This window comes from Lepisma saccharinum, chromosome 2 (assembly GCF_977018435.1).
Source record: "Lepisma saccharinum chromosome 2, izLepSacc3.1, whole genome shotgun sequence".
NCBI lineage: Eukaryota > Metazoa > Arthropoda > Insecta > Zygentoma > Lepismatidae > Lepisma > Lepisma saccharinum.
In genome coordinates, this window is record NC_139230.1 from 177,594,310 (window position 1) to 177,620,012 (window position 25,703).

At 37.7% G+C, this 25,703-nt stretch overlaps 1 protein-coding gene across 2 annotated transcripts in view; it reads left to right on the forward strand.

Moving 5' to 3' along the window:
- Positions 1–5,249: 5,249 nt before the first annotated feature.
- LOC145984203 (transmembrane protein 243-like) overlaps positions 5,250–25,703 on the forward strand; it is a 56,876-nt gene continuing 36,422 nt past the window's right edge. The window contains exons 1-3 of one of the 2 annotated variants that reach the window (XM_083117733.1): positions 5,250–5,305; positions 16,616–16,786; positions 25,044–25,199. In XM_083117733.1, coding sequence (XP_082973859.1) covers positions 16,676–16,786; positions 25,044–25,199 — 267 coding nt within the window. In that variant the 5' untranslated portion in view covers positions 5,250–5,305; positions 16,616–16,675. Of the gene's footprint in view, positions 5,363–16,615; positions 16,787–25,043; positions 25,200–25,703 lie in introns of both variants that reach the window. The other variant, XM_083117732.1, reaches the window with a different exon arrangement.

Sequence of the window (25,703 nt, forward strand, 5' to 3'; positions counted from 1 at the left end):
CTGTGTACCTCCACCCATGTATCGAACAATTTGTGAAGATAATTTCGAGAAATCGTACAATTTGTGAAGATAATTTCTTTTAACACGTTGCGTGTTTTAGACTGTTTCAATAGTAGAATAGATATTTGGTGCGAATAATACTACTTACCCGGAGATATGAGGTATCCTGCCACCATTATACTTATTTAGCGTGTATAGCGCTCTGATTCGGGACCAGTTGTAACTGTTTGCATATATGTCGTTTGTCGTTGCACAAGCGGTCGTTCTTCAATCTACTCAAGCTCAAAACATTGGTTGGACGCAACGGCAACATTCAACGCCCAGCCCTGCCTGTTGTTGACCTGCGACTGCTAGGGGTGGAAAGACCGCTCCCTCAAAATTTCGAGAAACGACGAAGTTCTAGGTTCCTACACTGACATCCACTATAGCTAGAACCAGGAAAACTAGAAAGAAATGTGCTTTTGGGTTTGTGCCACTCAAATTGAGAACAATGTTTCTAACTGGAAGAAAGAATTACTGAAAAACTATTTTGCAATATTTGTGATGAAAGTAAAATTTTCAGCAAATGTAGAACAGTTTGCCGGGGCCACGAGATCGTTTCGGGGGCCAGTACCCCCCGTGCCCCCCCTAACGACGTCCCTGCCTTTCCGCCTGAGGGATTTAAGGAAAACCTATGATATGGCATGCCACTTTCACTCGCACGAATTTACATCAAACAACAAGGGAGTTTTCAGACTGAAGCGACAAGCGATATCGGGATTTCGCACAGAAGCATTCTATCTAAAGCAAACCATTCACCAGTCACGCATGCGCAAATAACGGCCGGTTAAACACAATGCACGGTATTGATAAAACGGCCCAGTCCGAGCGACAAGCGACACCTGCAATTTGTCGTGTTGCTTTAATTCGGAAGGTGTTCATTTCTGAATGTTGGTTTCCAAGAGACACGTATCGCTGCAGTCTGAAAGCTTCCTTTCGAACCAATTCACCACGAGAAAATGCATGTGTCGCTTGGACTGGACTGTTGCTTTCTCAGTAGGCTACCATACATCGTGTTGCCTCGGTCTGATGTACTCGTATGCAAGGTGAATTGTTTCCTTTAGAGTAAAGGGTATGTTGCTTGTCGCTTCGGTGTGTAATCTCCGTGCCACTTAAAATAAAGTGAATCCTCAGTGATCAATGAAATTTTTCGAACCGAAGCGACACGACAAGCTGCACGTGTCGCTCAGATTCCCAATGGCGTGTATTGTACCGCCTGAGACATGATTTCCCATGCTTATTTATAGACTAAATGGGCCTGTATCGCTTGTCATTTCGGTACGGACAACTGCTGTCGAGTGTCGCTTCGGTTTGAAACCACTAAAAGGCTTGCTTTTCACCACAACACAATACGCAGATAAACGATGAACATGCTTGTAACAAAATGCAAGTCGTACAAATCCTTTCCGGGTACCAATCCTTTCTTCGTTCTGCTTGTATCAATAGGTTTCGTCTCTCTACGTCCTTCGGAAACCTACGAAGTGATACTTGACTCAATAAATTTGTTCCCGATCGCACTGTGAAACCATATGCTACACAGCTGACACCCTATTTCCTTGTAAAAGAATCTCCACTTTGCTCTTTCATATTAACGTCCATAGCACCGTAAGCGTAACCGGATGTTCGAGGGGAACCAGACGAGTGCGCATGCTCCGCAATAGCTCCACCTTTAACACCGTCTATAGACCGTGTTAACCCTAGCAGGACCAAGGTTTGATCTGTTACATGCTGGACTAAGCGTGGCATTTTGTGCCACTTTACTATTCCGCTACATTTGTTAGTTATTTTGCACTACTAGTATGTTTTGTTTAATATAAGTCATAGTTTGTATATTTTTAATGTTTAAGTATTTTTTTTTATTTTGATAGATAAGTAAGTCATATTTTGTATATATTTAATGTATGTTAAGTATTTTTTATTTGGAAATGTACATCTGCATATTTATTAACAATAATAGAATAAAACATTATAACATTACAACACATTTAAGTTCTACATTGTCAGTAAATTACATTTCCTCAGCATTACTCACTATTATTAGAAATTACACAGTTGTCACAGATCTGAACTTTCATGCAGTGTCTTCCACAGACACATTTACCACAGTCATTGCATGAAATTGCAGTTCGTGAGAGTTTGTTTCTTCTTTCTCCATTGGAAATGCAAATGTAACACCTATTTCCTTTTCTCGAAGCAGTTGCATAAGTAGATATGTCTATGGGATTGTCAACCGTTGACCTAATTTTCCTTTGAAGAACATTTTCCATTGCCGTACCTGTATTTGCATTCAATCCCTCAATGTTCTTTGCTCTATCTGCTACATGTGGCTCAATCAACTTCAGTTTAAAAATTAAAATTGATAACATTTTCTCTTGAATGTTAGCAAATATGAAAATACACATCTGAATTGACAATAAACAGGATGTTTAATTCAATTGCTCAAGGCAGTTTCGATTACCAACACAAAAACTTCAAAAGTGGTATTTTATGCCACACCTTGGTCCTGCTAGGGTTAAAAATGTAAACATAAACATTGGTGATGTCTTGCCAGCTCCCCCCGGAACTTCCGATTTAGGTCAGTCCCCGTTGTTGCCAGTGCAGATTCACCAGCATACGAAGTAAGAAATGGGCGCTTGTTTTCATTAGGTGTGACGATAGTCAAGAAAGGTATTTGTTAAGGCAGAGTCTGCTGACACGCGCGTGTCAGCAATAAGAATAAGCGTCAAATTTGCTCCTGCAACGTAATTCGTCTGCTAAGAGGATGTTACAAATCTTAAGAACAGATGAAGACGAGCAAAATGCACGTTTATGACTAGTGGGGATGTATGTACAGGTAATTTAGAATCTACTTTTTTAGAAAGCATTTAGCGATATTATTTTAATGCTAACAGAACCTAACCTAACTACGAGAGCATTTAGGTTTATTATTAGGAGAATGCTAAGGGACCTAATCTTAAAAAAAATTTGTGTCAGTAATCGCTAAAACTTCACAGAATGTGTTACACACGTAATTGCATATATAGCACGATAAAACAAAGACCCACGCGCATGTTTCTGCTGAGGTTAGCAGAAAAAGAACGTGGCAGCAGACACTACCATTTGTTAAAGTTCTACTATGAAGGAGTGGACGTCTAGAATCCTGCGGATGATCAACTGCAGAGCAGATTATTAAAATAAGACGTGTCTTTGTGGCCGCTAGTTGTATCGCATACTACATACAAGTATCTCATGTACACGCTCGACGAACTCAAAACGTACGAAAGTAGATATATTCAATTATTTTGTAAATGGAAAGGTGAGGGAAAGATAATTCTATAAAACTAGTGATATTATAATAATATAAAGTATGCTTAAATGAATCTTTGCCAACAAATCTGCAGAATTAATGGAATGATACATAACAAATGCTGGTAAATATATGTGGTTTCCGCCTGAGGGATTTAGGGAAAACCTATGATATGCGCAAATAACAGGCCCGGTGCAACACAATGCACTGTATTGATAAGACGGCTCATTCCGAGCGACACCTGCAATTTGTCGTGTCTCTTTAATTCGGAAGGCGTTGTTCATTTCTGAATGTTGGTTTCCAAGAGAGACGTAGTAGTCTGTAGTCTGAAAGCTTCCATTCGAACCAATTCACCGCGAGAAAATGCACGTGCCGCTTGGAATGGACTGTTGTTTTCTCAGTGGTACCATGCATCGTGCCGTCTCGGTCTGTTGTACTCGTATGCGAGGTGAATCGTTTCCTTTAGAGTAAAGGGTCCGTTGCTTGTCGCTTCGATGTGTAATCTCCGTGCCACTTAAAAGTGAATCCTCAGTGATCAATGAAATTTTTCGAACCGAAGCGACACGACAAGCTGCACGTGTCGTTCAAATTTCCAATGGCGTGTATTGTGCCGCCTGAGACGCAATACGCAGATATATATGATCAACATGTTTGTAACAAAATGCAAGTCGTACAAATCCTTTTCGGGTACCAATCCTTTCTTCGTTCTGCTTGTATCAATACGTTTCGTCTCTCTACGTCCTTCGGAAACCTACGAAGTGATACTTGATCCAATAAATTTGTTCCCGATCAAACTGTAGAGGGAGATTATTTCTATAACATCTCTGGCTGTTATGCATTTGAAGCTTCGGATCGAGTCACAACTCTCGAAGCAGCCAATCAACGAAGCGAGCCGCTGACGTAATCTCAACCCAGAACCTATCGCTAAGCCCCTGCTCAGGCTCTACACGCCCACTAGGCTCGCTAGACAGACTCGCGTAGTCCGCTGGAGATGTTCCGAAAGTAATTCGACTCTACAATGATATGCTACACAGCTGACACCCTATTTCCTTGTAAAATAATCTCCACTTTGCCCTTTCATATTAACGCCCATAGCACCGTAAGCGTAACCGCATGTTCGAGGGGGACCAGACGAGTGCGCATGCTCCGCAGTAGCTCCGCCTTTAACACCGTCTATAAACAAATGAACTACAAGTGCGTAGCCCACTGTAGCTTGTAGACAGTTTCGAGAATCGCAATTTGAGGAAATGACTACATATTTGACCACAAGTCTGCCGTGGCTACATATTAGTCCACATACCGTACTACATACATTTCGTGAATCGCCATGCTGGATTCAAGTACTCAAGCCTGCAACGATGCGTTCCCCGCGATGTCGTCTCGATTGCTCGTTTCATTGGCGCTTTCGAACTGCAATAGGTGACGTCACTTCCTTCAAGACGGTACTTCAAATCTGCGCTTTGTACCTTTCGGACTCAACCGTTAATCGGGAAATGGCCATTTTTGCCGTCCTGAACTTCGGTATGTTTAAAATTTGTGTTTCTTTTCTGGTTACTAGGTGTGTGCGGGATCCCGAAAATTCTGTACCGGGATCACAGAGCCGGAATGAGGAAAGATAAGATTCCCGACTTCGAGAAATTACTTAAACCATTTTTCGGGATCCCGAACAATTCGGGATTTCAACTGCGTCGGGAAATATTGAACATTTACTGTCCCAAAAAGGTCCCGACTAAGTTGGGAAACTGCGAATTTTTACTGTCCCGAACGTCGGAATTAAAAATATTTCACATCTCGACCAAGAAATGTCGGTCCCGCACTTTCTTTCCAGTCATTTTGCTTCTTAAAATGTTTGACAAGAAGGATGATTCTATTATATCATCACCACTTTCTATTTCACTGGCCAGCTATAATCTGTGCTGGCCACTAGTTAGTAGTATGTGACCAAACGTACATTGTAAATAATGCTGAAAAAAGGACCTGGTAAATAGACGAAAAGTCGAATAATTGCATGGAAAAATAGTTTTTTAGAGCTAAAACGTAAGATATGCAGTTTTTTCTATTGCCAAGAACGTTACTTTATATTCAAGAATATGAGGTTAGGGTGTACAAGTTAATCAATGTTAACATCAACATGAACGATGAGTTTAGTTTTTAATAAGTAATCATTTATTGTGTAAATCATTGCTCGAAGTAGAGGGAACGCGGGGTTATGTATCCCATACTTAATTCAATTTGTGTAATTCATCCCCAAGCTAGGATAATTTGCGTAACTTTCCCTACACCTATACATAAGTTCGACCAATCATTCTCCACGTACGAATTTCCATTTCGAGCACTGGTGTACACTGTAGTATGCATATACCTAAAAAGATAAGCTAACATGTAGGCTACTTGAGCAATTAGCGTATTTACACAAACGTCAAATGTATTGTACATGCTAAAATAAATAATACTTCTTGAAGTATTAATGCAATCAAAATACTATATAATAACATTATGGTTCATTTTGAACACCAAGGAAAGGGTCCTAGACTATGTCAAAGCAAGAGTACCAGTTTCATAGATCGGAGACACATTAAAATGGGATATTTTGTGTTTCGCATGGTTTGTACTTACCAATTGTGTATTGCGGAACATAGTTGAAATTGCCATTATGCTTTTTACACTAAAACAAACACAATTTTTCACATAGAGAGTAATTTTTGTTATTCCTTTTTTCGCTTACTTAACAAACAATATGGCGGGCAAAACTTGACTACCGTATTGGGTATGCAGTGTTTCCAACCTTCTTCACCGAAAAATACCTACTATAGTGTCTGTCACCTGTGCAAATTGTACATTATGCACGGGTAGCTGACGGATAAACCCACGAACCATTCCGATAAAGTTAGGTTTGGTAAGTAGTTTCATTTCCGTAAGTAGTTTCTTCTGTAAAAAGGAAGAAATGTGTCTCCAATATATGAAACTGTTACCAAAGCGGGTTCTTACTGCATTTTTCGATAATTATGCGATATCGCCTGAACACCTCTCACTCGTTTCTTTCGTTAATTTTAGCATTGATACTTACATATTCTGCTTTGCAGAAGATTCCTTAAGGTGAAGTTATGCCTTTTTCCATGAAATAGTGTCAACTTTTCATATTACGAGTCATTATTTGTCTTCCTTTTTCCGCTTGTGTAACAGACAAAATGGCGTGCATAGCTGTGGATCATCGCACGTCGTGCTTGTGTTTTGTTGATTTGGAGTGGGTATGCAGTGTTTCAACCTTCTTAACCAAAAAATACCTACTTTTGTGTTCATTATGTCATCACAAACTATTGACGGGTAGCCCCTAAAAACCATTCACGATAGCCGCACAAACCATTGATGGATAGCCCCAAAAACCATTCACGGTAGCCCCACGAACCATTGACGGATAGCCCCAAAAACCATTCACGATAGCCCAATGGAACTTTTCCCGGCAAGGTTGGGTAAGCATAGTTAAAAAAAAGGCATGTTTCATAAAAAAAAGGCACGTTTGGAAACACTGGCGAGATCGCGTGACTTTTGACGCTCGCGCCATCTGCAGATACATAATGGAAACAACAGCATAATGTTGTCGCTTTACAGAAAATGCAAGTTCTTTACATAAAAAGTGATTATTTCTTGTTCTGCAGCATTCTATGATGAAGTTTTCAGTTTCCGCAAAAGAAAATACCTCGAAGAACTTCGACAAATGCTACAGAAACTGATTTTTTAAATAAACTTTTCAAATTATCTTATCAGAAAGACTGATTGTCATAGAATTTTGATTACAGTTTTAATCTCTGGGAAACGTCTCATATTAATTTATTTTCTTATTTTTCACATTGGTACTTACATATTCTGCATTGCTGAGGATTCGTGAAGTGGGATTTGGCTTTTTTCACGCAAATAATCTCAATTTTTGACATATCGACTAATTCTTGTTTGTTATTTTTCACTTGCATTAGATGCAATATGGCGGAGAAATCTTAACTAGTGTTGTCGATGATCAGTGATTATGCAGTGTTGCAACCTTCTTCATCGAAAAATACCTACTTTCGTGTTACTGATTTTGTATTTTTTCCAGGTTCGAAAGCCCCATGAAACATGCATGGATAGCCCCACACACCATTCATAAATAGCCCCACAAACCATGCACAGTTAGATTGGGTTAGGCAAACAGTTAAAATTGTTATTCAACATCAAAAAATTCGAGATAATTCTGCAACGTTTACACAGTTACAAAACCGCGTGGTTAGAAACACTGCCCAGACATTACGTCATCACACGCACGCAAGCTTTGGTTCACGTAGTAGAAGGACATAGACGCAACAGCTCTCGTGCATCGGAGAGACATTAATCTTGATAAATACATGATTTACTGGTCAAATAAATTAAACTATGGTGAAAAACACTTCCACGACCTTTGAAAAGTGTATGGAAATTCAGTTCGGTAAGTACTTTCTCCTGTAAATTTGAAGAAATAAGTTTCTCGGAGATGAAAACTTTACCAAATTTTGGCAATCATTTTCACACAAAATTTGAATTTTCTTTAAAGTATTATCCATACCTGCTAACTATAGACCAGACGAACAAGAACAAGTGTCTGCGCAAGTAGTGATGCGAGACGGCTCCACCAATGAACAGTGAGAGAAACAGAATTGGTTTAAGAATTATTTAGGGAAATATTAGGGATGAAACTGCAAGAGCAAATTTTCACAAGCTGTGCATTTAGCGTACGGACTAAGGTCTGGACCGTAGATCAGGACAATATGGTTGGCAACGCTGCACTTTCACCACTCGATTTTCCTCTGGCGATATGCGTGGCCCTGCTCTACAGTTAGCTGGGACAGGGTATAATGAGCACTGTTTGTATTTCGAAAAAAGTTATTTAGCCTATGTTGGAAAATGAACTTAAGAATTACCTTACGGAAGTGTGCGTGCTTCCGATGGACAAGGCATTCTCTGTTGAAAGATGGTAGATTTCAAACCTTTTGGTGGTGATCAGTAGTAGATAGCATTTAGGGATATTGTTTTAATGCTAAAAGAACTAAACCTGACCCACCTAACTACAAAAGCATGTATTGAGAAGGAAAAAATCAGTGTCAAGGAAGCACGCAGTAAGTAATCGCTAAAATTCCACAACTCTGCAGTATGTGCACTTTTTACATGGTTTGATTTCAATTTACATATGTTAAAACACACTGCGGAGCTTTAGGGAGAATTCACACCGAAGAGACATGTGACACACATTGCTTGGAAGAAAACCCTCAGTATTCAGTGCAGCCTTTCGAACCGAAGAGAGACTGCAAGCTCTACATGTTGCATGTTGCTTACTTGTCACTCGGACTGGGTTGTTTTCTCAATACCATGCATCGTGTTACCTCAGGTTGTTGTTCGCGTATGCACAGCGAATGCTTCATTCCAACGAGCTATATTTAGACTAGAAGACAACCCAACCGGCATCATGTTTGAACCTCTAATATGTACAATGTTTTAACAATCTTTTAAGATTTGAACACAATGTTCTTTTCGCTTTATCAAGTTTTTTGATGCAGTTATCATCTGTAATTTGCCTTCAACATCATGTAAAGAGGTTGTGTTTTGGCCATTTTATTTGAAAAGGCAGCTTATGTAGGTACTTTAGTCTAAAATAGATTAGTCAACATGGTATAGTACTCTAGTGCATTGTTTCTCAACTTCCGAGCCGTGACCCAATACTATGCCCTCATATCAACTATGCTGAGCTGTGAAATGTTCTGCTGAAAGTGGTTGACAACTATCATAATCCCAGTATCATATTTGAGTTGTGGGTTTTCATTTTTTAAGTCCATTTTATGTACAAATATACTTATCAGGAATCTACATACAGTTTAAGGTGGCACCGTGCTACTATGTGCCTCCATGGGTTATCGAATCTGGGATCACTTAATTATGAGGAGATGATGTTACCACTCCGACATCCATATTTTTATATTTGTCAACAATCCTACACTTATCAAACTATTTATGATTATTCCAGAATTTATTTATCAATATTTAATTTCATAGGTACATGTTAATTCTTGCTTAAAATCTAAAATACTGTAAAGGTATTTACGAGAAAGCGCATTGACTTAAAAAAAATACCGGGACTTTCTTTCACGAAGGTTGAGAACCATTTCTCTAGTGTCTAGGTATTCACTTTATTCAGCCTTGAAATTCTTGCATATACAGTTTGAGGTCAGCACATATTATTGATCAGTTTTCTCATGCACAACGTTCCTCTCCCGAGTTTCAATAACTTGCACAAATTGCATGTAACAATGTCTCTTGTCACGTTCTTTTTTTTTTCTGGTGACCAATAAACTGATTAATGCAATTATATTGGTACCATAATGCGAACTTAGCAAAGAAACAAGTATCTATTTATGTCTGTAAACACATGCTTCAGAGTTTAAGCGAGTCCTTATTGCATATTTCCTTGAGAATGTTTTTTCACTGAAATATCCTCCTGTATAATTTTTCCCTTGCAACCAGCCATTCGTTTATTGTCGTCTTGGTTATGGAGTGCTGCTGCCATCTAACCCAAGTGTCAAGTCAACTTTGCAAACAGGTTTTCGCATATGTAAATCCAAACATGCGTGCAGAATATAGTTCCACTGAGACGGGTTCTATTCCGACACAACTGCATACTTGCAAGAAAACAGTTATTTAATTTGTAAAATACAGACAAAATAATACATCCATTAGCAGGTATGTACTTGATCAGTTGCAATCACTGTGCAGATGAACTAGGATCCGCAGATTCGCAAACTGGAGTTTGTATTGCGCTGAAGAATCGCTGAAGATCAAGAGCGAGTTGAGCAAGACTGAATACATTGCAGAGCACGTGGAATCCGTGATACCAGTGTTGCACATCCCACTATTTTAACACTATGTTTATTGTGATGAGATTGATTAATAATGGTGCTATATAGTGGCTCAGTCGGTAACGCGTCTGACTACCATGCTAAAGGTCCCGGGTTCGATCCCGGCCGGTTCAAATCCGGGAACTTTTCTAACGTTTGGAGGGGGCCCGGCACCCACCCAGCGTCGAATAACATGGGTACCTGGGGGAAACCCTGGGGGAGGGGGGGTAAAGGCAGTCTGGGGCGTAATGCTGATCACATCATCCCCACTCACGACCGGATCAAGAAAGTGTGGGGCGTTACCCCTACACCCCCTATACGCCTTCATGGCGTGGTGCTATGCACAGGGGAGTGCTTTACCTTTTTTTGGCGCTATATAGTGGTGAGAATGGCTGAATCGAGGTCTCCTGTTCAGCGCGTGGTTTTACCCGAGTGTTATTTTGGGCTTCATCCAAAGGGAAAAGCTCTTCAAATCAAGCAAGTTGTTTTAAATGCATAATCCTCCTTACGACAACATGATTAAAGTAAAACAGGGCGTGAGGTGATTTGCCGTCAATGTGCGCACGAACTGTATCACGGGTTTTAGTTGCGGTTTAAGTTTAGGAAGAGGACACGATTGTTTGTTGTTTGACGACAACAGAATCTCCACGGTATTAAAAGATATCGCCGTGATAAGAAACACATTTATTATTTGGACAAGACATACTTTAACTCGGAGGGGGCGGGGGCGTACATTGAAGGACACCAATGTACAAAATCACCGGCCTGAAGAAACCGACGAGAAAAGAAGGGGGGGGGGGGGCTTATTGTTTCACTCACTGGCGGCAATGAAGTCTTTGTTGAAGGTGCATATTTACTGTTCCATGCATCCTGGTTTAGTGAAGTGATTCATAAATTGAAACCAGAGTAATAGCAGCAGGCAATTCACCTGAATGTCACCAATAACAAATCATGCTTTTTTTGCTGGTATAACTTGAAGTGCATGTGTCTTGCAGTAACGGATGTATTGTGAACGAAGCAACCAAGTTATTCATAAATGTATTTCTTTCTATACCAAAAACAATAATTTGTAATTAAATTCAAGAGGGGCCTATCATTGTTTGTGTTTTTTTTATCTTTGTTTATTTTTATTTTTGCGTGCTCGAGCTCTCATGTTTAGAAGTTATTTTGCATTTATATTAAGTAATGACACATTTATTAAATAATCTATGTGCAGAAAGCACTTATAAAATTTTATGTTTCAGGAGACAAAAAAAAGCAAAAATGCATTCCACTTGACATGCATGCAGGTTTTGGTGTGTTGTGCGGTTGGCAATACTGTGGATTTTCTCAGTGTCTATGATGTAAGCAGCTCGGCAGTTGAGGCAAGACTGGCACGGAAGATTCTGAGCTCAGTTCTTGCTCGGATTGATACATAAAACCTGCTGCAAACTTAGCTTGACGCTTGGCTTAGGTCATGTATGTGGTGTGAAGTGATTTCGTAGTTAGATTAGGCAAGTCATGTTTCAATCTCTTAGTATTCAAATCATGGGCGGTCCATGACTTTTACAGCAAGGGAAGCACATATCGTAAGAAATTTTAAAAAGCATTATTATTATTATTAACGCCTTCTTTATGAATTCTTCTATCACTAGATTGTAGAATTCATCTTCTGCATTTTCATTTCAGTTTAGCAGCTTCTCAATTACTGTCCTTGGGTATTTCTTAGGGGTGTGTGTGATCCTGAAAAGTCAGGACCTGGATCAGGAAAAAAATATCCCGTCCTGATCCCGAGCAGTCGGGAAATACCAAATAGTGATTTTAGAAAGTCGTTAATTCTCAACGTTTTCTGCACTGTAAGTTTCTGGAGCTTATCGGAAATTGTTAGTTTTTAGTCCAGAAATGCAAAAACAATCACTTAAAATGAAAATGACGTGTAGAATTAGAGATTTGCAGAGCAAATTTTTCCCGTCCCGACCCGAAAAATTCTGTCTTGCTCACCCCTAGTATTTCTACATTAACTGTGAATTCGGTGAAATGATGAGAAGATAGTTCAGCACTAGCACTAGACACGGGAATTGTTTAAACCAACTTAACTTAACTTGAACAATTCAAAAAAGCATTCCTTCAAGTAAAACAAAGATTTTTGTTCTCCCACCGAGATATATTAATCTGAGGAATAATCGACACTTAGTTCACGTGACGAGCCATGTCAAATGTTGATCATAACGTAATTTCAAAGAATAGTACATGTCTTCAGGAAAGCTTTTTTGTGTTCTTTTTATCAACTAATTGTAAAAACTTTAATTTATTTTTTTATATATTATCTCCAGTTTGCACTGTTGATCTTTTTGCAAGTTTATTCTCTGCAAATGTTGTCAGGAGAATTTCATCGTGGATTTGAGTTTGCCGATGATGCTGTGATGTTTAAGTAAATTGTTCATATAATCGAAACCTGAACTACTCCACACACCCTTTTCATTTAAAAATAAGTCCTCCCGGATGGTAGAGTGGTAACGTTGTCACCTTGAAATGAAGGGATACAGAGTTCGATACCCTGTGGAGGCAAATAGAGGTTCGGATTCAACTTTAAACTGTAGGTCCAGCCCCCAATTAACCTGTCTACGCATGAAGTGGGCTTAGGAGCAGAACTCATTTGAAAAGTGGACCCAAAACCAACAGTAGAGTGTTAATGCCTTTCTGCAACCACCCACCTATTATTCCACATTAGTCTGGATTAAAATGTCGAACACTTTTTTCCTCTATTACACCAGGTAGAGTCTAAATGGGACATTGATCTACCACCAGAAATAATCCCTCTCTTCTCTTCAAAACTTCTTGATCTCAAGCCCTGGACGAAGTGTGTTTCCAGCACCCACCTACTCTCTTTCCTGCAAGACCCGGAATGAGTTCTGTGGATTCATTCCCTTCGAGTCAATTGAACCGCACTGATTTGGTCAACTGTTAAGTATGATTTCTAAACCTATGTTTTTCATACAAATTTCAGAAATAACGCACATGAAATTTACTGGGATAACTGACGAACACAAAATTTGCTGTAAATGAAGGAAGAATATCAGTAGGATATTTAAGGAAGGAGCCGTAAGACTTGGGCACCTCCCCACCTCATGCCCCCCTCCTATGTCTTCCAAGTACATTTTGGTAAAGTTATTAATGAGGGGAAAATGTTGGCATAAGCACTGAAGTGAAATCGCAAACATTGGATGTTGACACAATAAACATTAGCCTAATAAAGAAATATGTAATTTGATACTTGCAGAAACATCCAAGTAATTAACACCGCTTGTTAATTAATTGACAATGCCCGAAAACAACAAAACTATGAAAGACCAACCGTGGTTTACTTTTGTAACATATGATGCACCCTCCTTGCCCCCTCCCCTCTCAGCATTGGCGCTTCCCCAATAGCCAATATTTCCTTCGGAACCTTACACTGCAAGAATTCCAGTTCTACTACTGTTGCCATCTTAGTTCTTTTGAAACCAGATTTGCTCAAATTGCGAAACTTTTCATTTCAAATAAGACGTATGTAGAATAGATTTGTTTCCTAACTACTCCCACTCCATGTTTCGCTAAATCCACAGAAATCTCATTTCTGACACCACTACTATTTCGTATATTTTACGTTCCTTGCTACCTTTAAGGCTTTCGCTTTATAGGATAATCGTAATCGTGACTATGAGGATGCATGATGAATTATTGAATTAAAATTATTATTCTTTTGTGTATGTAATTATTAATTTTTATAATTATGTAAGTAAAAGAATAACAACAAACATTGAAATAACCATTTCTTGCTGAGGATTCGAACCTGCAACACCTGACACTTCAGAGCATGCTAAGATAACAATCGGGAAATTATGCTTCTAAGTAATATTTTCACCCAAAAACAGTGCTGCTACCTCAAAAACATTGCTTCAATCCGAAATTATTGCATTCCTGCGACAACGTATGTCAATCTCAATTGGCCCTTTCAACAATTATCTCAAATTCCTGTAACCGAAATAATGTTATATGTGTGAAATATAGAATTTTAGGTTGACATTTTTAGAAGGACAGTGGACCGACCCCTTGGCCATCCCCATCCCAATTGAAGAAGGACAAAGAGGACTTTCGTAATCACTGATATTTAGTGTAAATACAAAATATCACTTGGTAGTTTGCTTTTCCCCAGTGTGAGTGAACACCTTCACAGTAAGATAGACCAGATTAGTCATCAATTGTCAATTGAATGTGGCAACACTGATCTGTATCCGGTAAGGATCACCGGCATGGCAATAACCTGCCTCCTCCTCCCGCCGTAACAGTCTTTGCCAGGACACAAAGTCTTCCTTGCGTGGGCTCAGGGCCCTTTCCTCATGTTGCGTCAGTAGGGTACCGGAACAGTCCTCCTCTTCGCTTTTGCCGGTGTCAGAAAAAATGTCAGTCTGCAATATTTACTTCACGACAATATTACCAGTTTATGTATGTAATAAAATTTTTAGACAGGTTCTTCAATTCTTTATATTTTGTTGTTACCGGCGGAAACAGCTGTTACATTCACGCCATGCCTCTGATATTAAGAGATAAAGAGATGACAGCAAACAAAATTAAGCTTGAACAATGCAAATAAAAAAATGGAAAAGATCTAATATATAATTAAATATACAAGAATCGGAAGGAGGCTGAAGGAAGCAACTGACATGGAACGTGGAAAGAATACATAATCAAAGGAGCCCTTGTTCAATTCCCACTTTAAACTGTGTGTCCTTATGCATTTAGACATAAAACAAACTTCGTCGTAAGCAAAAACAAAAAGAATAACTCTGAAGAAAAAGTGCCAAAATCATTACTGTAAAATGAAATAAACACACAACAAAAATCTGTAATGGGTGCAAACAGGTTACAGTGGTGAGGAACAATTGTGACAGGCATAGGCACACCAAACGGGGAAGGGGGTGGGTGGTTATGGCTGTTAGAATCCTCCTTTGGACTTACCTATGGTGACAGGACCAACGAGTAAAAGATCTCTGAAAGAAGAACTGCAGAAATAGAGTTAGGGGGTCCGCATTAGTGCAAGTGATGTAAAAACCAGTCACAACTTCCAAGCTATTTTTACTTTTGCCTTTCAAGGGTTGTTCTAAGCGCACATAAATTTTTAAGATTTTTTTCAATTATATATATTAGTTCGGAAGTGGCAAAATAATTAAAACTCAAGCATTATTATCAGAAATATTCTCAAAATTCACTTCTTCTCTGTTGAAATCAAATGAAGAGGAAAGCAAGACCGCCACACACTCGCATGAACCTGTGGATAGATTCAAGAGTTGGAAACACTACACTTCTCATGACATGCTCTTCCAGGCGAAACTAGATTATATAAAATTCCACATTGCATAACCGTAATTATTTATTTTTTCGGTGTACAATTTTCATTACAAGAAAAGCAGAATCTATATCTGCTTTTCTTTTTTAGAAGGGCACTATTTAAAATAACATCAAAACAAGCAGCTCTGTGTTTTGAAAGGACATGAGCCAGGGGTCTTGCCACGAGAAATTGACAGAATGCAATGGATTGGCGAAGCCAAGAAAATGCAACAAAAAATGAGCGGCGTTGTTTTTGCAGCTGCAAGTGTGCAACTATTTGACTCCAGCTTTTGGCAATGGGCTTTGAGTATTTCCCTGGTGATCTCTTGCTTCCTGCATGTGTGACATAGGTATAGACCCTGGAAACCACATGTGAGACAGATTAAACTCCTAATTGCTATGCAAAACTTATTTCCAGAATCATCCTCATATTATGGAAAGGAATTAAAGAAAATTAAATGTACTTAATACAGGGTGTTTCAAAATGATCTGAGCGATAAAAACACATTGCATAAGCAATAAAACATAATCACTGATTGAATATCTAGTGAAATACCTTCAAACACATCATTACGTTTTTTGAGGAATGGTCCCAGTACTAAATTCTGCCACCAGGTGCCAGGCTGACCAGTTGTAAAATGGCTGCCAGTGGTGAGGAGAAAGCATTTTGTGAGAGTAGGTTGGTTGTGAGCATGCAACGTCAGTTTCGTACACAATTTCATAAAGATCCACCAGCAAAGAACTCTAAGAGTTCTTATATTGTAATCCATAATATACCTTTAAATTCTCCACATTAGCAACTCGGTACAAATTATTGATGAGAACCTTTTGAAACATGGTGAAATGTGTCTGGATGGAGTTAGATTACTGTATTGGCATGTGCCTCTGGTGAAGTTGTATCTTATTTTGACAATTTATAAATAAAATATAACAAGTTGAAATCATTCCCATCATTTTGAATCATGATGTATTATTGTGTAAAATTTTAAATTATATGAATTATTCTGTGTTTGTAATTTCTTTTATTATTATATTGCATTATTTTTTACAGTACCAAGAAATGAAGAGACTATAGAATTCTCTGTTACTATTGAGTCAGTTTTGAATAAAAATGCCAGCAGTAGATGGATATCAATCTGTGTATGATTGCTCACCCAATGCACCTTTATTTGGTGCTAATCCAGATGCACCATTGTTTGGTGCTTCAGAACATTCACCTCGTGTAAGTTTTCTTTCATTCGTAATTCATGCATGCGATTATATCGTCCCTACAGAGACAAAGAGGCATATCTCCGTTTTCTTGATTTTTCAGGAGAGCATTGTAAAGTTTGTGATCATACATTATGATTGATTCTACTTTTGTTTTCAGGGGTATTGAAATGTGTCGAAGCATACAGATAGCTAAAGGACCGTGCTTTTTGGTGAGTGTGTTTGCATTTTTGCAAATCAGTAATAATGGCTTTGTTGTCCACTGAAAACGTTTTTTGAGATAATCCTCTTTGTCTCGGTAGGGACGATATGTTCCAGAGCTCATATTTTGAGTGACAAACTTTTTTTTTCAACACAACCATTGCCACATTTAACAAGTTGTCAACATGATTACATAGATGTTATTTTAAGAATTAATCAATAAGTGTAAAGTTCACATGAATTTTCTGCTTGAAGTATACATATTATTGGACATATGCTACATGCATGAGCTTTATGTCATTTAAATGAAGTTTCTGTTTTTTCTAACTTGTCGCCAAGGGTCCCGGGTTCGAATCCCGGTCGGGCTTGGTTGTTTGTGAATGTCCATTCATCAGTTTCATCATTTCATCACTCATCCCATCTTCGCAAATTAGCCAAGAGGCACAAAAGGCGAAGTAAAATAAACTAAATCAAATCATCAAACTAAATCAAATTTTCTAACTTGTAAGTATTGGTAGATCATACTTAGTGGATAGCAAAGAATTCTAATTTTGCTGTCTGACTGTTCCTTTGAATTGATGGTTCATTAAAATATAAATCAAATACTTGTACGCAGTGGCGGCGATTTGGTTCCAAAACTGGGGGAGGGGGTGCAGGACATTTTACTTTCTGGTAACGTCATTGCCTTGTAATCAAGGGGTCCCGGGTTCAATACCCGGTGGAGGCACATCACACAGTGGTTCGGATCCCACTTTAAAATGTAGGTCCAGTCCCAATTAGCCTTTCTGTGCATAAAGTGAACTTAAAACAACAAAATCAATCAATCAACAGTTTACTTTTCCTTGGTAGATAAGGTTTAGCATAGTAGGAGAGCAAAAGGGACAAAAGTAGTTTGTAATTAACTGTATATCTGTCATTACAAAATTGATATTTCATGCTACATGCTTCATTGTAACATTAACTAATTAATCCAAACTTTGGTTAGATTCAGAAGAAAACTAACTGATGGACAATACAATAATTTCACTTATTGAAAGATCAGCTAACCGTTTGACTGACTCAATGTAGGACCAAGTTTTATAACCTCTCACCAATTTTATTGTGTCATTCTAATCACCTACCAGTCATGAGAAAGGATAGAGGTCAATCCAAAAGTTTGGATAACTGGAAGAAATGTGTTGGTATGCTGTCTTGGGTAATATTATGATGTATGTCCTGGGGTAGAAAAATACAGGGTGTCAAATAGCCATGCTACCTGAAACTTTTCACCTGCAGCCTAAATTTTCAAATCCAGTTCTATTTTTTTTCTTCTCCATCACCATTCACATTAAATACAAGGTCCGCCCATAAAGAAACCGAACTGTCAAAAAAAAGAACCAAATCAAATAAAAGTGCATGTTTCAACCTGTTACAGGCAGTTGGTATCGGGGCAAGTGTGCATCAGATGCAGGTCGTGTGCAGGCAGCGTACAAAATACACGCACCAAGATGGAACAACGGTACAACATAAAGTTTTGTTACAAATTGGATAAATTGTTTACCAAAACGTTGCAGATGATACAGGCAGTGTATGGTGATGCAGCATTATCAAGAACCCAGGTGTATGACTGGTACAATCGTTTCAAAGGTGGACGTGAAAAAGTCGAGCATGAACCAAGATCAGGATGCCCTTCAACGTCAAGGAACAACGACAATGTGGAGAAAGTTCGTGCACTGGTGAGAGGTGATAGACGTTTAACTATGCAATAACTGTCAGACATGCTTCATATCAGCAAAGAAAGATGTAGGTTAATTTTAAATGAGGACCTGCAAATTAGGAAAGTGCGTGCTCGCTTTGTGCCTCGCATTTTGATTGAACGAGAAAAAAACAAAAGGAAAGAGTGCTGTGAGGATTTGGTGGCAACTGCAAACCAGAACAACAACTTCCTTAAGTGCATCGTGATGGGAGATGAAACCTGGTGTTTACAATACGACCCCGAAACAAAAAGACAGAGTGTGCAGTGGAAAGGACCATTCTCGCCCGTTAAGAATAAAGCACAGATGTTGAAATCGAAGACAAAGGTGCTTCTGATCGCATTTTTTGATTCCCAAGGACTGATCCACCATGAATTTGTCCCTGAAAACCAAACAATCAATCAGTGGTATTACAAGGAAGTGCTTGGTCGACTCAGAAACAGGATGATGCCGGTTAGGAAGGACCTCTATGATTCTGGCCAATGGTTTCTGTTACACGATAATGCTCGGCCTCATACTGCATTGTCTGTACAACAATACCTTGCTAAGCCTTCAGTGACAGTGATCAATCACCCTCCATATTCTCCTGACTTATCGCCTGCTGATTTTTTTCCTTTTTCCCAAGCTTAAGATGACTATGAAAGGGCAAAGATTTGACGACGTTGCTGACATTAAATTAAATGTTACGCATATTTTGCGAACACTTACTGTCAATGACTATCAACAGTGTTCCAAGACCTGTACAAATGGTGGTCAAAGTGTATTGCCTCCTCTGGCAATTATTTTGAAGGTGATAAAGTCATTTGAAGGTAATTACTTGTTTTCTTTCCTAAAAAAAAAGTTGTTTTTTTTATGGGCGAACCTGTACATTCAATTTTGTATTTGAATGTATAATACATAAGAATCAACCTTTTCTATTATGTTGATATCAATATGTAGTATATAAAAAAATAAAAAATAATATACAAAAAATATACAGATGTAAATTTATCTACATTCATACACATTTAGGTGTGTGCTTGAATTTAGGTCTTTAACTGAAGTTTTTTTATTAGACCTGGTAGAGGAGAGGCACACCCCAACCCCATTTGAATTTTTTTTAGTAATTTTTTCTTTGTCAAATATTTATGTTTTGTAAAGAAACATCAAAAGATGCTAGAATACCAACTTGTCTTTACAGAGCTAAGGAAGTTAGAATATTTTCTGTAACTTTACATTTGTCATGCTTCAGGACATCATCATCCCTGTTTTGTAAGTTAACTCACTCACATAGAACCATAAAAATTCTGCACACTGTAATGAACTGTGTTATGTAGTACGGATAGCAATAGCTTCAAGGGAAGATATGAGAAAATAACAGTATAAAGAAAATTTGTATGTAATATGTATATTGTGTGATTGAAAGCACTTCTGCAACTTTGCTCAACACTGATAAGTAAGAAACAACCATTCCTGATAGTAAAAATATAAAAAGGAGAGAATAACATGTAGAGGGGGATGTGATGTTACCCCTTGATTAGGAAATCAAACTTCTATTCTATGTCTTAACCTTTCAGAACAACTTTACACACTATGCTATTAACTTTCAGATCTACTTTACACATTATGCTAGAACAGTGGGCATACCTGAACCAAAATGCATTATTTTTTTTTCTGTGGATGGCTAACTCGGCAATGAAAAGGTTTTGCTGCCGAGTACATTATTTATGTTGAAAAAGTTCTTAAACGTACATGGATTAGAAATATTTTGTATAATGAGGGTAACTTAGTTTTGTTAATTACAAAATATGTAATTCAAAAAAATATAATTTTCAAGGCTATATGTGGAAAAAAGGTTATGGCAGAGATCTCTTCAAACAAGTAAATGATTAGATGTAAGAGTCGCTTTACTTGTGAGAGATCCTATTATCTTGAACCTTTTGCAAATACTGTTTAAAATATGTTGTTAATAATTTTGGAAAATAAGTTGTCATGTTTTTTAAGAGCCAAAATTTATGATTGTACATATGTCAAACATGCGAGAAGTTCTGAACTTAACAAAATATATTCAGTAATTGTTATAAAACCCTTGGGCATTACTTATATACACTTGAAAAATTTTCACGTGTTCCTCTCATGTGGCATACTTCCATCTGAGTTTTCATAGTTTTTCACCATGTATCAAGCATTCACTGATATAGGTGACTATGTCCATGTCCTATACTAATTCCAATACTTTCTGTTTGAGATCTCCCGAATGCAGTTTGCTGGATTTATTAATATGTGACAAAAATGGGCTTTATTAAGTTATGGGGTTTGCAAAGGGATATGGCATTGGACCCATTTACACAAATCTCTGTTAAGAGTTGCTAAATGAAGGTCATTGTTGAGTTATGGGGAGTGAAGAGAATCTGGCTTCATTTCATATTCATTTCTGCACTGACCTTTACCAACTCATACTGAATTTATCTGAATGATATACCATGTCTGTTTGCATGGTCACTTTACTCATTAAGGTTTTTAGATTCTACTGAAATTTAGCAGGACCTTTATGCACTGCATTTTTGTATTGGAATTTTTCATACTTAGACTAGTCATAAACTGTGAGCCCATCAAAAAAAGTTTGTTTTTACTTCACTTTATGCTCATGCAGTTCAATCGGGACTGCACTTGGCAGTTTAAAATTGGACCTGAACTGTAGCAGTGTGCCCCCACTTCTCCTCCCCCATGAATTGAACCTGCAACTACTTGATTACAGGTCACAACTTGTAGTTGTTATAATTACAGAGAAACTTAGTACTCACATTTCCGTGAAGCCTTTTTTAGTTTGTTTTTGGTGCAGACTGCCACCATTCTTATTGGAACAAAGTGGCCGTCGCCACCGAAATTGATAGAGTAAACTAAAAACAGCTTCATGAAAAATGTGAGTACTAAGTTTTCCTGTAATTATTTACTACTGCTTTCTCATTTCCCAAACTATGAATTGTAGCTACTGTATTATGTTTTGTTAATTCATCCATCTATAGCCTACATGATATTTTGATAATGTTTATTATCGCCTTGCAATCAATGGGTCCTGAGTTTGATACCCAGTGGAGGCTTATTGCAAGTGGTTCGGATTCCACTTTAAACTGTAGGCCCATTAGCCTGTTTGTGTATAAAGTAAAGAAAACTTTAAACAACAATTCAATTCAAGATAATGTATATCGGAATTGAAATGGGTTTGTACTCTTTGATGAAGAAATCTTGTTTTTTTGTTGTTTTTTTTGTTTTTTGTTTTGCATCCTAAGAATGGGACACATTAATCAATACAGTATCAATATTGGTTGATATGAGCATATTAATACAAGGTACGTTAAATGGAAAACCAGAATTTTGTGTTTACAGAGTATTGATTGCAAACACGAAAATAATTATATTATCACTATTCAACATGGTCTCCTAGTCCAATACACTTACGCCAGCACTTGACAAGCTACTCCAGTATAAGAATACTTTCAGACAGGTGCCCATCCACTTATGCATCATCGTCATCTTGGAAATGCTTTCCATTCAGTGCATCCTTCAGTGGACCAAAGACAAGGAAATCCAATGGGGCAAGGTTGGGTGAGTATGGAGGGTGTGGAATGTACTCAAAACCGCAACTCCTCAATAGATACTGTTGCTCTAGCAGCATGTGACCTCACGATGTTGTGGAGGAAACATGCATACACTTTTCAGAACTTTTGCTCATCTTGAACGATAACATGGGCTGACCCAACTTTCATGTTCAATACTGATGCCACCTCCTTGGCTGTGACACACAGGTTATCCTGTATCACATTCTCTAGGCTGCAATGTTATCTTCTGTAACTGCGTGAATGCTGCACCCATGCGAGGAGAATCTTCCACACTAGTGATGCTATTTTTTAACTTCTTAGTCCATTCATATATTTGTATATGACTCATACACCAGTCACCATACTGAATTCTCATCAAACAATAATCCTCTATAGTCTATAAGCTTCATGCCTTAGCTAAATAAAAATCTCACACCATTTTGCTTCTCTTGCTTGATGCACTGTTGCAAGTGCACCACTAAGGGTAGCCTTTGCATATCCGACACATGTTGATATCTGTCGTACATGTAATTATTAATACAGTGGAACCTCGATTTTATGTTTTTAGGGGACCAAGTTGAAAAAACTTAAAATGCTGGAAAATTTTATAGCATTTTGTTATGTTTGGACCATTAAGATTGAATATATAATGTGGGAAATTGTGTGATCCAGGAAAGTAAAACCTTTCTGGTTTTTCACTGAACGACCCTTGTATATTGCTTAAAATAAACATCTAAATAAAGTTTATTTTTCAAAGCAGTCAATTGGTGACATACATTAGTGAAGATAATAAATTGTAGTCTGCTTGCTTAAGGCAAGCTTTTCCCAGTTTAGCTTTTATTTTTATCGAGGAAGGAAAAGATAAGAAAAAGCTGCGTGGAAAATAAAACAGAATTCTCTCAGTCTGTTTGCTTTGTTAGTGTCCTTTGCAGAACAATCTATCTGACGTATGCCAGGGGTCCCAGGTTCGAATCCAGACCTGGGCATGGATGTTCATGAATGTCCATTCATCAATTTCATCATATCATCACTCATCCCCATCTTCGCAAATTAGTCAAAAGTGGCTCAAGAACGAAGTAAAATAAAGCAAATCAATCAATCTATTTGACATCATCTTCTTCTTCTGATCCTCTTCTACCGATTGGTGTCGAGGTTTTAGAGAGATCACCATCTGTCACGATCTTCTTGATCTGTATGACATATGGAAGATTATTGCAAGATATCTTGAAGTTCATTAGGTAAATTTGAAATTGTTATACAATTAAGAATTTTCATAGATTACTGTATCACGTAACATCTGTGACTTGTGTTTGTAGATGTATTTCTAGGTTGAGTATGTGAAATAACAAATGTAAACTTCGCACCTTAAATTAAATATATATATATATATATATATATATATATATATATATATATATATATATATATACCATTCAATTGAATTAAATTAGAATTTGTGAATACATTGGAGTTGCACAGACCCTTTATATTGTTAATATATTTCTGGTGGGGGGGGGTGCTAGTGAGAGGTGGTAATACATAAGGTTGAACTAGAGAAAACATCAGCATGTACCCTTGAATTTTTGGAAAGTTTGCCTTGAAAATTGGGAATTATACTTGAATTTTATCATGGTCCTAGAGTAGCCACCCTGCCTATTGATTTTGGTACTTGACAAAACTGATCCACTTATGGACACTTTCATCAGTGGAACATGCCATCTTTGCTTACTGGAAAAGTCCGAACTAAATGAGGTTAACAGATGGGCATATATAACTATTTATTCAATACTTTACAAAATTAGAAGCAGTGTATATCCACATGCAACCTTCTCCAAATTTCGGGTTGAGCAAAATAGATACAGTAGTAGGGTATAAAATATGTAAGAAAAGGAAGAATTGATTGAAAAATAGCAGTGGTGTGCAGACAAAGAATGTAGTTTGCTGTTTACAGTACAATGGAAATAAATCTCACTTTTTGCAAGACACTCCCAGTAACAAGGAATATCTGATGGCTAATCACCGAGGACTTCAGAGCAGTGCATTGAGGATCTCATGCACTTGTACATGTGTCTGCTGTGACCCTTTATGACCACTTTCTTTTGTGGTCACTGTTTGATGCAATATCATGGAACTCTTCCACCCACCTTATGATCATCTGGTGTTCTGGGACTTTTCCATAACATTTTAACCCAAAATGGCAGTAAATAGATCATTTGGACAGTAACGATGAGCTCATTATTTTTTAAAATAAGTTTCTCTGGCCAGTGCATGATGTTGTGCTAATCACGATCCCATGATTATTAATGGCTGCCATCATTATTAACAGAACAACTCAAATTAATCCATGTCCATCTTCTAACTAAGCCCACATACAATGCCATTATAATATGCAAGTTAATTTTGCTCAACCCTGTACAGCCCCTTGCCACTGAGACAAACGAAATCCAAAATATACAACGAACTGCATAACCTAGGAGCCAGCCACAGCACAACCATTACAATGATGCCAAGTGGGAAGAAACCAAGCCTCTTGCTGTATGTTGTACTATTTGCATCCAAGATGTTCTCTACCCCATGAGGAAGAAGGAGGCGGTGAAGCTTTCAATACATTGTGTACTAACCTTGATTCTCAAGAGAATAACTTGTTCTCACGTATAAAGTATTTTTTCATGTAAAATGTTTTCTTTTTGTGTAATGTTAAATACTTTTGTGTGAATATTGTCTACATTTATATGTAAAATTTTGTGTTCTTTTGTAGGAGCGGCTTATAAATCTAGTTGTTGGTTTCGTTACTGCATTCATAGTTTTCTTCACAATGATCAGTGCCTTTATATTTGATAAGGATTCCAACAGAGCATTGAACGTGACTTTTGCCTTCGTTATTGTAATGATATGTGGATCACATTTACTTTTGGTAAGTTTGTGTTTATTGTGGGATAGATGAAATTTACTGTTTATTTCAGGAACAGGAAAATGTGGTAATAGGTATTTACAAATAAGTACTTTAAAGTATTGATGAATTAAAGAGTTAAGAAAATGTGATTGGCAGTATGGTATCTTGAGAACTCATTGAGAGTTTGACATTGAAGGTTTGGGTGCAAAATAGCCTAACTACTGACACACCCAAACTTTTAAATTCAAATGAAATCAAAGAACTTTTACAAACACCACTTGCTAATAATAGTAACAATGCATGTATTGTTTTGTAATTCGAGTATTTCATACGTTCATATGTATACAAATTTTTTAAAAAAATTCAAAACTGAAATATCATGTGTAGTTTTCAAGAAATGACATTAATGGCATCTACATAGTGCTGGGGAACTGGCTCCCCAGTCATCCGAACAGGTATACGGATGATGGGAAACTGGCTTTGTACCCATCTGCTAAAGGTTAAAAGACTAGAATTTTAAACTGT